General features: G+C 37.6%; 1 protein-coding gene across 1 annotated transcript; it reads right to left on the bottom strand.

Annotated features, from left to right (window-relative positions):
• On the bottom strand, positions 1-5,972 carry tm4sf18 (transmembrane 4 L six family member 18). Its single transcript, XM_084117870.1, has 4 exons — positions 5,592-5,972; positions 3,655-3,726; positions 2,778-2,923; positions 1-468 (listed from the first exon to the last, which is right to left on the bottom strand). The coding sequence occupies exons 1-4, from the start codon at positions 5,766-5,768 to the stop codon at positions 270-272; spliced, it is 594 nt and encodes a 197-aa protein (XP_083973996.1). The 5' UTR covers positions 5,769-5,972; the 3' UTR covers positions 1-269.
• Positions 5,973-13,611: the final 7,639 nt, after the last annotated feature.

Below are 13,611 nucleotides of genomic sequence, written 5' to 3'. Positions count from 1 at the left end.
TAAAACGAACCGAAACCTATGTATTTATTGAAGGGAATATTACAGAGTTTATAAGTATATAAAACAACATTCATCAACTGTTCTTCTATTACTCTCAGTATTTAAATAATTTACAAAACAGCTTCCTGTACAAAACGACCAGAACTCATACAAAAATACTTTTATATTTTAGCAAAAAATGCATAATGCAGCTAGTATACAATACAAATGTTTGTTCTATACAGAAAACATGCGCTGCCTCAGTCCGGGGTCGGGGAAGCGCTCGGGCCTCAAGCGTTCAGGCTGTACTCCTGCTTGTAGCAGCAGGGCCGGCACACGGCGTTCACCAGGCCGCTGATGAGCTGCAGGACACAGATGAGGAACTCCAGCGCACTGAGACCCAGCAGGATCGACAGCAGCGTCACGTTCCACTCCACCACGCTTGCCGGCTGAATGCAGTCTGACCATCTCTCTCGATCCAGCAGATACCTGGAGAAATCAAGGAACCGAGTTCAGGATAACACTTCAGAATACTGTTCCGTCGTTAATGAATAACTACACAGGGACAAATGAGTAACGCACTATTATTACATGGCTTGGTTGAATTCTAATGTAGAATGCGGTGTGTTATTTCTTGATAACCGCTGCTAAGTATAACACACCGTTGCCATGAAAAACAGAGCGTTGCTATTGACGCAGGATTCTAACCGTAGAGACGGAACGGACTATTTTCTTTAGCGGAAGCAATACAATCATTTTTAAATCAATACACTTCTTTTTAAATCAATATTTTGTGTCAAATTATTGATTTATTTGGTGGGTAGCCATGTAATAAGCGGGATAATGTAGAGCGAGGCGGTTGTTATAGCGAATACATCCCCGACAGGCTGATCGGGACCCTGAGGCGAAGCAGAGTCGTCTGAAGGCCAAGTCCACACTAATACGTTTTCGTTTGAAAACGTATATTTTTCTCTCCGTTTTGGCCTTCCGTCCACACTGAGACGGCGTTTTTATTGATGAAAACGAAGCGTTTTTGAAAACACTCCAAAGCGGATACATTTGAAAACGCCGTTTCCCGTTGTAGTGTGGACTGTGAAACTGGTGGTATTTAAAAACAGTGACGTAAATTTAGTCATGTGACGCATATTGTACCAATAGATATTCATGTTTATACCGGTGCTGTGCATGTTATGTGCTATTCACGTTCACATTGTTGCTAAAAATATTCTACATTGCACACTCTTCATATCACAGTTCTGCAAAGATGACAGAATTTACTCACATTTGCTGTCCTGCGGCAATACATGAGAGCAGTCGCGTTTTAGACCAAACATATGGTGACTGCGTGCGACCTGGACGCATCAGTGAATGGTGAGATATTTTACTAAATAAAATGATCCTGTCAGAAGAATTGTGCGATAGCGTGATTATTTATTTTTCCATCTGAATCATATCAGTGATCTTTTGTGGGGTTTTACACATGCGCAGTAAAGGTGAATTTAGCGTTTTCAGGCGTTTTTCAAAAGTTTCTCATCCACACTGAAACGTCCGAAAACGCCTGAAAACGTTAGTGTGGACGGAGAGTGTTTATAAACGAAAACGCCATTTTCAAATGTATCCGGATTAATGTAGACGTTCTAGCCTTACTTAACATTCTAGTAACTATACAATTTTTTTCATACCTCACTAAGAACTACTATATACAGGTTCATAATTAACATGAATAATGCATAATTTATGATAAAAGGTAATAATGGTAACCCAGTAGTAATGACTACTGTTACACCTTCTAAAGGAACTACTGGTTATTTGGATCAGTATTCTAAAGTGAAGATCATGGGAACACACTAGTAATGACTAAAGTGTTGCCAAATCCATCGACAGGAATTACTGTTCAAAATCTTACAAAAATCTCAAAAGCTATTTTAGGTAGTTTTCATGTTTTTCACTTTAGAATACTGATCCAAATAATTATTAGTTCCTGTAGTAACACTTGAGTCATTTCTAGTGGGTTACCATTACCTTTTATTATAAATTATGCATTATTCATGTTAATTATGAACCTGTATATAGTAGTTCTCAGTGAGGTATGAAACAAATCAAGCGTAGCGTCAGTTCTGGCCGGTCACGTTAGTCAAGCTCGCATCAGTGACTCTCAGCTGATCCACGTCTACCTATAGGACTACGACGCCTATCATTGTATTCATATATCAGCTCCTTCAGTATTATCAGGAGCTATCGCGTTTCTCAGGAGTGAATTACCCTCCTCCCTCCCCAGCTCCACCTGTCCTCAGTCAGGATTTGGCTTTCTGAGTCCCCTTGAATCAGAATAAATTCTCGAATTATGTTGTACTTTAAAATCTTGAATTAATGACATCTGCAACACATTCATGTTGGTTCTGTTCTGTTTCCCCTGAGGGGGGTTATTGCTCTTATCCATGCTAGGCTTCATGGATGCGCAGGGAGTTCTCACCCAGAACAGAACCATACCGCCAGTCCAAACTGTATGCTAATTTTCAATCGTATTTGACGGTAGTGGTCCTGACAGAAATAGTAGTTACTGATTAGCTAATAGTGAACTACCACATTCAACAGCGCTATTACTTACTAATGTGTTAATCAGAGTTTCTTGTTAGTTAATAGTAGTTACTAGAATGTTAATAGTGCGTTACTCATTTGTTCCTGTGTAGTCATTCATTAATGAATGAACAGTATTCTAAAGTGTTACCGAGTTCAGGACTTTTTCCTAATGAAGTCACCATCAATGCATATCAAAAAGAAAGAGAAAAAGAGCTCACTGTCCCCCTCCGGCCTTAAAAGGAGATTCCCATCCCTTTGGAGAAGTGAAGCAGTACGGCCCCTTCAGGAGCGACACAGCGGAGATCAGGAAGCAGAACCCAGATCCGGCGAGCCCCACCAGAGCCGCTAACACCGAACCACACATCTACACACACACACAGTGTGAAACTGATGAATCTGGCTGACCAAGGGTGTGTTTCCCGTACAGCGATGTAACTCGCTGCTTTACTACTGTAGTACGACGCATCGTTGGAGAAATCAACTAGCTAGTCAAGACTGTTTCCCGAAACCGTACTGTAGCAAATTGGTCGTTCAACCACGTTGGTTAATGATGACAGGCAGGTGTTGGAGTAATAACTACTTTTAATGAATCTGTTTGAGATCGAATTAACGCTAGATGTTTTACTATAAATTACAGACATGACATCTGACGACTAATTCTCATGTTTCTCAGTTATTTTGCTTTATTTCCATATTCAGTCATAGGCTCGTTCTTACGTACTTGAGCCCGTTCACGCACAAAATGACGCTTTAAACATAAATTACATTTGTATGTATTCTAAATAAAAGATATAGATTGCACTGAATGTCAGCTTGCTTATTTTGCTCAAGATAAGGATTTATTAAGTCCACATGTCATGCAAACAAGAAACTATGCTTCTAACCACAGGTCAAGAGCTGTCGCTCCATACACACAACTTTGTGATGCTGTTTGCAAATTTTCTTTGAGAACTATGGCTTCAGGAAACACCAACTCGTTGAACCATGATGATAACGACAGAACTTGCGACCATAGTTTTGGGAAACACACCCCTGTACAGCATGTCCTTGAGTTATAGCTCAAATCAGGGCCACGACCCCCTTCCCAACACTCACCGCACAATTCTCTGTCCCACAGGAATCCACACACTTCCCCATTCCCAGAAACACGCAGGCCGGGATCAGCACCTGGATGTGGACAAGCAGTTTTCAATACAGTTCAACCGGCTACTTGAGTAATTGAACCTCAATTACTGCATTTTACTTCTGACACCAATTCAACAAGAATGGAACATTTTATCTGAGACTGTGAAAAGTGGTTTGGTAATGTCAGGAAAAAGGAAAATTGTGTTGGATGTGGAGCAATGGCATTTTGATGAAAGATTATGAAGATATCGTCGACAAGGAACTAGGGTTGTACAACGCTATCCCACGAACAATTCATACGAATTTGTACAATTAGTCTAAACCCCAGTGATGGGTAGGATTAGGGGCGGGGTCAGGGCTAGGTCATTCGTACGAATTCATACCAATCAACTCGTAAAATATGTGCGATTTAGCAAAAATAGTATGAATTCGTACAAATTAGCCACCTCGTAAAATACGTACGAATTGCCATGAGATCGGGTTGGGTTGTAACAATATATCGTGTCACATTATATCGCAATACAAAAGTGCAACAATAATGTGTCCGCTGCAAATCTGTATACGCAACAAATGAAGATATTAGAAGACATGTTTATCGTAAGAGTTTTATATATAATCATGCAATTTCAATCAACATTACATTTTTTGTTAACTTTTGATCATTTGTCTTGGAGTATCGAAATAATATTGTATCTTGAGTTCAGTATTGTGATATGTATCGAATCGTGATATGAGAGTACCTTTAAACCCCTAATGCGATTGGTATATTGGCAAACATATTGGTTATCTGAAGATTTTGACCCAGTACTTGTACTTCAGCTTAAGCTTAAAGTCCACATGAAATCAAAATTGACCATATTTACTTTGTTTGCCTAAATTGATCGTTTTGTGGTGAACAATTCATCCATGCAAGTCAATCCACACAAAAACATTTTTTGGCTTCGTAATCTTTAATCAAAATCTGAAAATGTTTAATCACTTAACCACTCCCCTCAAACCGTTAGTCTGTTATAAGTGAGAGATGGAGAGGAGGAGCGCTAGAGTAAAACCCTGCCCTCTGTTCAATATTCCTTTTCACTGGGAAATACGTCACAACACTGGAGAAAAGTCGTTTGCAACTTCCGGTTCACGCGGACTTTAATTCCATTACAAGTAAAGTTTTCATTACTTAGGTGTTTCATTGTTTCCTCAGATGTAGCCTATGTCTTATGTAATAAGGTCGCTTTATCCATTTATTTAAGTGTTAACTCATTATTTTCTCATCTAAGGTGTTCATTTTCAACCAAGAAATGCCCAGAAGCTTACTTTATAACTTTCATTCCAACCCAATCTTAGGAGAATTTGTACGTTTTGTGTGAGTCGCCCAAATTCACACAATCTGACCCATGCAAAAAATATGAAAAATGGGTAAAAGGTCGTCGGGTCCACCCCTAAACCCACCCTAAGTCTATCCTTCAAGGGGGCATGAGCAGAAACAGCTGAATTTGATTATGAATAAGTAATTGTGCGAATTCATCACCAATTTGCTAAATCAAAAAATACTTTCAAACTGTCTTGAGAGTGTGTTGCTCATCCCACACACTCAGCTGCACCGCTTTTGACCAAGAATATTCCCATTGACTTCTGTTTTATTATTACGCTTATTTACTACATCCTAAACTAAACCCTTACAGTTATTATATATTTATTGCCTCATTGCAGTGATTTTTCATTAGCCTAACTCGTATCCTATCTTAACCTCTCACCCAAACACTAACATTTACCATTTTTATATTTTAATTAAGACAATATGTAGTGTTTATTCAGTTTTTTTGCTCATGGGAAGAGAGTGTGTCTCCAGACACCTCAATCCACCAACACTATCCCACACAAGACAACATTTACACCAACACAAATCTGACACTCACCAGAAAACCACCTCCTCCGATCCCCATAAAGTACCAGACATATGTGCTCACATGACCCTCCTGAATGTATATCATCTTTCCGTCGGGAAAGAAGAGCAGGACGTTTGCCACGATGCAGCAAGTGGCGAGAGGGATGAGGGCGAATCCCAGAGACCTGGCAAAGCCCAGGGAACACATCTTCACACGCAGCGAGGGAAGGAGACTGTAATCCGGGACAGGGAACTAGGGTGGTGGATGGAGGAGTGGAGGGATTTTAAGAGACCCCCCCCCCTCCTCGTCCCCCATGAGCCGCTGTCCCGAGGAGGAGGAGGAGACAGGAAACAGCCTGACATTATACAGTGTGACCGCAAACTCTCTGACAGACCATATGATCCAGACACTGGGGGGACTTTGTTTTCCCACAAAAAAAAAAAAAAAATGTGTAGCTATTCAGAGATTCTATCAGATCTCAACCTAAACTGACATAGTTTAAATCACATTGAGATCTAGGTTTGCGGTTTTAACCTTGTGCTCAAGGTCGTGAAGCTACAAGGTACTTCTTAGAAAGAGAATCTAATGTTGTATTTCTACAAGTATCAGTTTCTTACAACAAGGCTCACGACATAGACGATAGATGGAGAGTTGACCTTGTTTTTGAAAAGTTTCTCATTGAACAAAGTGAAAAAGTGTCTTTATTAACAGATAGTAAAAGTTAGTATGATGTATTCATTGTAATTGTAATGTACACCACTGTTCAAAAGTAAGAGCATTTTTTTTTTATGTTTATTGTTACATTTTTTAATGTTTCACACCTGAAATCTCCTGTGAACGTCTGAGACAACATTGATATTTAGATGGGGATCATCTGCGGACTTTTGGTAATGGTGTAAAATCTTTATTAAGCCAGACCAACATGAAGTAACACAGGTCTTTCTTGTGATTCAGGATTAGACGCTGGTAATCAGGCTTTATGAATAAAGCAGCCTGTTATAAGGAAGTATTACTCTGCATTACGTAACTCATCAGTTTTCCACAGAGGATACAGACGCCCAGTGTTGTGTTGAGCTGTGCTTCCAGGGGCTCTGAGAACAAAAATAAACTGTTCTCAAGCATCTGTTGTACGACAAAAATGAATGTTGTAGACCGTCTTTATGAACTTCTTGTTCCTTTGATACTGGTCTAATATCAGTGAATACAGATTTAATACTTGAGAAGTTTAGTATATCATTCATGTAATGGTGGTTTATTAAAACTTTATTAAAACCATTAGTAAAACATTTTCATTTCTATGCATGTGAGTTAATAAGAGGTGAATAACTTCTGCTCATAACTTCTATTCCCTTTGTCAAAAAGAAGTAAACTTCAGCATACTTCATACCCTGTAATAAGTACCTATTGCAGACGTAATATACTTTAAAAGAACATACTTAAGTGTGAACTGAATGTAATGTTTTTAGACACTAAATTGCATTCAAGTCTAGATTAGTAATATTAAATGGGTAAGACTTTGGTATGGGAAACACATATTCACTATTAACTATGACTTCTGCCTCAATAAGCTCCTAATTTACTGCTTATTACTGCTATTATATAGTTGTTAAGTTTAGGTATTGGGTGGATTAAGGGACGTAGAATATGATCATGCAGAATAAGACATTAATATGTGTTTTATAAGTGCTAATAAACAGCCAATATGCAAGCTAATAAGCAACTAGTTAAAAGTGAGAACTGTTCCCCTACTAAAGTGTTACCATCAAATGCAATTAGCTGAACTAAGTGCCTTTTTGAACAACTTAAGTTGGACTTTATATGTAATTTTATAATAATTTCTTTTGTCTTTGAAATATGGTTAAAGTTACTGCTGAATGAACTGACAAGCACTTATGGTAAACTAAAATACCTTTATGTCATTTCTATTGAAACTTGTATATCATGTTTTTGGTCACACTTTAGTTTAGGGTCCAATTCTCACTATTAACTATTAACTAAGACTGTTTCCTCAATAAATTCATAATTACTGCTTATTAATAGTGAGTAAGGTAGTTGTTAAGTTTAGGTATCGGGTGATTAAGGGATGTAGAATATGATCATACGGAATAAGGCATTAATATGTGCTTTATAAGTACTAATAAACAGACAATATCCTAGTAATGTGCATTATAATAAGCAAATAGTGAGAATTGGATCCTAAACTAAAGTGTTACCATGTTTTTAATAAATTACGCCCATGCTTCTTTCTTTTACCACAGAGATGCATGACCCTCTGTAATAAAACAATCCGTTATGAATATGTCGTGAAGCAGTGCTTAAGCGTGTGAAAATCACTGTAACACGGCTGCTAAACAGCGGTAACAGAGACATAACAAAACACAACGTTCAATTAATAGATAAGCTTACTAGTAATCAATTATTCATTAAATCAACAACTGTACACTGTAAAAAATGTAACCGTGATTTTTACGGTAAAAAACCAGCAGCTGTGGTTGCCAGAACTTTACCGTCAAAAATACGGTAGCAACCCTTTATTGGTTTTACAGACTTAACTTAAAATTTACAGTAATAAACCGTATTTTATTATCTGATATACTGTGAATTTACCGTCCTATTGAAGTATTAATATCTGTTTTGTACCATTGTAATACACTGATAACCACCAATCACAGCAGTGATGATAGTCACATGATCAATCAAAGCTCATCACAAGCAGCTCTTCTACAAGAAAGTTAATACTATAGAAGCTGCACAGTGTCATTCACACAAACATTAAACACCATCACGGTAACACACATGAAATTTTAAAAATGCAATAAACATTAATTTAACAACATTAAATGTAACATAAAACCCTAATGTACATAACTGATTAGAAAAAATGAAGAAAACTATGAAGAAACATAGTTATTTCAACAAAAATAGATAAAATGTAAAGTGTCACACAGGGAATTGTGGGAATGTCAATTTACGTTTTTTCACTGTAAATTATACAATGAGTTGTTCTTTTTCACTTTCAAAAACTGTAAATTTAACGGTATTTTACAGTAAAATTACATTAAATGTACCATTAGATCTATCACAGTTATTTACCGTATATAGTACGGAAACTTTCTGTTAACCAATTAACAGTTTTTCACTGTAGCATTTTTACTAGCATTTTGTCTTTTACCGTTAAAATTACGATCATTTTTTACAGTGTATTACTTGATTTAATGAATAATTGAGTAAATTATCACTGTAAAAAAGTTACTGCCTCAGATTTTTAAGTACAATCAACTTGGATGTTTAAGTCATTTCAACTTAAATTACATTAAACTGACTTTTAAAAAATGAGTTGAAATGAGTTTAAAAAAATGAGAAACAAAATGACATAAAAACTTATTTTGAAGAGTGTAAAAACATATGCTTTCATAACGTATCGATCATTGTCAATGACTGTAGGAATGTATTCCCTTCAAACATGGCTCATTCAGTCAAAGTTTCCAGTCATAACTTTACATTTAATAAAACTGATTGAAATGTTTCTTCCTCACAGTCCTCTGGCAGGACATTTTTTGACCTTATAAACTTCCCTTTATGAGTGCAAATTAATCAGACTAATGGAGAAGAAAACAACGGAAGTGCAATGACTTGACTTCCTGATAAATGTAGCGAGTTTATTCTTATAGTTTGTCACTTCAGCCATGAGTTTCCTGAAGACACGCATTTGTCCCACCCCTGATTTCCTCTGTGGAGAATGAATAGGAGCAGATTCCAGCGTCCTGACACACGTCGAGAGCTTTTCTGCTGTGATCTCACCCATACTAATACATCCTTACATCAGCCGTATGCTGTGGCGTCATATGACCACTGGACAAGTGTGAGCGGTGAACTTATTAGACTTTAATGCCCAATGACATGAGAGAGCAGAAAAAAACTGAGTTATAACTATCATTCATTCATCAGACTGGAAGATGTGAAGGTCAGACTGAGCATTGTTAAATGGGACGGTCTAAGGAGGATTGTTCTTGTTGAAAGTTGCATTCAACTGTTTCAAAACCAAAACAGGGTTCAGAACCTGTCTAGATGAGTTAGGGTTTGGTTTTTGAACTTAATAAGCTATCTATAAAATCACATCTTAGTAAGATATGTCAACATTTGAACCAGCATTTGATTCCGTCTGTGTACTTGTCAAGACTGTTCTGGGTTTGGGTTTTTGAGTGAATTTACACTGTTTCCTGCTCATGTTTTCTTTGTCTTAGTTCATTAGTTGCCATGGTTACTGATTTGCCCTTGTGTGTTCCACCTGTGTCTTGTTAATGATCTCGTTTATGGTACGTTTACATGACAACGATGTGCTTAAAATTGAGAAGTTTTTCCTTTGAGTTTTCCGTGCACAGACGACACCATTGTCAAAACGATCCCAGTTCACACGGATCCGCGAAACGATCAAAAACGCTGTATTCTGCTGCCAGGCCAATAGATGGCGATGAAACACTATTGACTGAACACGTAATACACATGTGCATGACGTCATTGTCTTCAGAGATTTGCGTTTTTTGTTGTTTGACCGTTTTCAAAAGTTTGTGTTTTCAGGCCCCCAAAACACTGTTGTCGTGTAGATGAACGGCCAAAACGCATAAAAAGTTTTACGTTTTTTGTTGAAAACGGTGTCATGTAAACAGCCCCTAAGCTCATTGGTTGCCATGGTTTTTGATTTGCCCTCATGTGTTCCACCTGTGTCTTGTTAATGATCTTGTTTAGTCCCTTAGTGTTTCCCTCTGTATTATAGCCGTGTTTGTGTATTCTTTCTCAGATCTCGTCAAAGTATAGTAGTTGTTCTGTTAACCGTGTTTTTGTTTCATGAGAAGTGTTTTCTGAGTTTTGTTTTCATTTAAACTGCTTGCGAACAGATCCAGCCGTTTATATTCGACCCCTTGCTGACAGTACTATTATAATAATATATAAAAAATATAATATAATATAATATTACACTATTATATATTATTAAAAATATTATAATAATAAAATAAATATAATAAAAACATGTAATAATAATAATTGTTAATAATAATTAAGTAATAAGCCACTCAGGGCTGAATATCTCAGAGATAAAGTGTCTGCACAGCACATATAGAATGACCTTTTGTACTTTGTTGATTAATTGAATAGTTTAAATTAAAACTCAGCAAATAGTAGCACACTAAACTCAGCAGTGCAGTTGCTTTCACAGCAAGAAATGCATGCAGTGAATCCATATGTCCAACATAGTCTAAATTGTTATTGAAGCATCTGAGTTCACTAAAGTCCTAATTTAAAGACACACTTGGCTTGAAGACTGCGCGACACACACACACACACACACACACACACACACACACACACACACACACACACACACACACACACACACACACACACACTCCTGCTGTGTGACCCTCCTACAGCCGGCCAGTCCCACCACACATTCATGGTCACGGGCCGCCCCTCCTTCTGCCTGCGCTGTGCATTCCTGCTCATGTATTGACCAGTTCACCACTGGTGTTAGCAGAGAACATTCCCAGTCGACACATTCAGCTGTCATTGCGGAGCGGCAAAATGCTGAATCTGGCAAGAGTTTTGCAGAACAACATGCGTGTACTCTAAGAAGAAAAGATTCTTTATGGAACGTCAGACGCTTCTTTTTAGGGTTCCATCATGGGATAATTTTATGGATTTAGTTTGAATTAATGTTGTTTTTATTTTGATAACATTTGAATTAATGAAACACTGTATCCGCTAGAAAAAAATATTAATAACCAGTTAAAGATGAAAGTATATTTTTGGTATGAAGGGTTCTTTAAAACTGAGTTAAGAACTCTTGGGTTCTATAAAGAACCCAGTTGAAAAAATTCTAAGAGTGTACACAATTATAATTTAATCATAATAATAATAATATTTTTTTCCGCAATTTTGTAATGTAAATGCAAAGTATAGTTAAAGAGACTGTATTAAAGTGGGACCATGTAAATAAAAAAATCATTAATTTAGAATTTTTATTCCTATTCATGCCCTGGTATATGAAAAAAAATTCTCAAGTGAGCACACGTTTATCTTATAATGCCTTAAAGCCACACCGTGGACTTTGTGACCTAAAGAGTTGACGCATACGAGTTATTTTAAATGATTCCTCAGGCCAATATACAGCGTTTGACACTATTAACGCTCCGAGCGGGGCTGCCCTCTTGAAATACCGCCTATGTAAGTTTGGAGAAGACGGACCGTCGTTGGCCAGGTCATGTGACCTGGAGAACGTATCGCTTTACGGCCATCATGTGACCATAGGCTCTGATATACTCATGGAGCAGACTTTTGCGACAGTGCTGCGGCGCTTGTGGCCTCTAGGGGCGCTAGACGTGAAAGTTACAGGTCTAGCGCCCCTAGCGCCCGCAAAAGTTCCGCGGTGTGGCTTTAAAAAAACTTTATAAAAAATATATTGTCATTAAATATATAAAAATATTGTACATAAAATTGGAATCCATTGATTGTTTAAGTGAGTAAATTATAAATGAAGAATTGCAACATGGGCCATAAAATAATAAGTTACAATAAAAGTAAAATGAATGTCATCTAATTTTTTTGTGAAAATATCTCATATATTGTGTGTTATGATAACATGTTTATGGGTAATTCATGCTGTAAAGGTACACTGTGTAACTTTTGGCTCTCTAGCGGTTAAAACTGCATGCATTTTGCAGAAGAACATTGTTTTGGTTGTGCTTTGGCTCTGCGTGACTGCGGATGAATATGGTTCTTTCTCGTAACAAACAAAAAAAAGAGAGATTATCCTCCTGCTCATAAAACATTCACTACTAGGCGTCAGAGATATACTGTAACCAGTAAAGCTGAAGACGTTACTGTAGCTTTACCCATTAATAGACACGCTACTTCATAGCAAATAGATTCCAGCTCAGCGCTACAACAACCATAATGAGATGAGCCTTCACAATAGATAATGCTTTACAATCAACTCTATTAGAGAGCTGTATATGACAATTTATCTGTTCAATAAAACACCTGTTGAGAAATTTCTCACCTGTTTCTGAACTGTTGAGAAATAAAAACGCAGCGTCACTTTTACATTTCAAATCTCTCAGTTCTCGCTATCTCCTAAAGCCAAGTCGATGTTGATTCTTGTTCTATTACGAGCTCTTTCACTTTCTCTTTTTTTTTTTCAGCAGACTTTCCTCTGTTCGACGTTTGTTTAAACCAAGCGGCAACTTTCCCGCCTCTTTTGAATCCAACACTGAAGTGACTTAAACTGCAGTTCATCGACTGGCCACTAGAGACAGGCTGCAAAAGAGAGTCAATCCCATAGACTCCCATGTTAAAATGCCCAACTTTACAGCAGAAAAAAAATGTTTACCGCCTGGTACATAAAGTGGTTTTGGTCTATATAGCTAATTTTGCCCTTCATGACGACTGTGAGGGGGGTGAATGTTTTTTATAACTCATCCGTTTAAATTATATTAAGTCTTAAAGCTCTGCATAATTAAGGGCGTGGCCACTTGAGTGACAGGTGGATTGCTGCTGCTTCACTACTAGCCGTTTGTCTGCTGTCTGTTAGCGTCACGTCACCTCAGCTAATCCGCCGCTGTGCACATTTTCGTTTATCCACGAGTGATGCTGCCAAGATGGCGACGGCTCACTTTGGGCTTTAAAAATGCTCTTCAGAAACACTACGGCTGACGTCACGGACACTACGTCCATATTTGTTTACAGTCCATGGTTTAAACGGGTGATTCTCCGGAGTTTGGAGATTTAGTGGCTCCATGTCAACCTTTCTCACTCGTTGTGACAACTAACCTCTGCCACTCACACAGCCGGAGCAACTTTTCTGTATTTACAGACGAGACGAGAGTGACGTATGGACACAATTTCCTGTGAAAACTAGGTTTAAAGTATAAACACTTATAATAGGGCTGCCATTGTGAATCAGGGTAAGACAAAAACACATTTTGGAAGAAGGATTGATGATGTATTGACTAAAAGTTACAAAGATCAGAATATTAAATATGAACACAAAATC

This window comes from Abramis brama, assembly GCF_963993115.1.
Source record: "Abramis brama genome assembly, chromosome: 6".
Lineage (NCBI taxonomy): Eukaryota > Metazoa > Chordata > Actinopteri > Cypriniformes > Leuciscidae > Abramis > Abramis brama.
This window is presented reverse-complemented; position numbering and strand designations above follow the sequence as displayed.

What these genes read in the sequence shown, in the direction of transcription:
- tm4sf18 (XM_084117870.1), bottom strand. Translation starts at nt 5,768, where the DNA reads ATGTGTTCCCTGGGCTTTGCCAGGTCTCTGGGATTCGCCCTCATCCCT. An exon ending in GTGGGACAGAGAATTGTGCG is followed by an intron (nt 2,924 to 3,654) that starts GTGAGTGTTGGG and finishes GTGTGTGTGTAG; the next exon opens with ATGTGTGGTTCGGTGTTAGC. An exon ending in TTTAAGGCCGGAGGGGGACA is followed by an intron (nt 469 to 2,777) that starts GTGAGCTCTTTT and finishes TGATTTCTCCAG; the next exon opens with GTATCTGCTGGATCGAGAGA.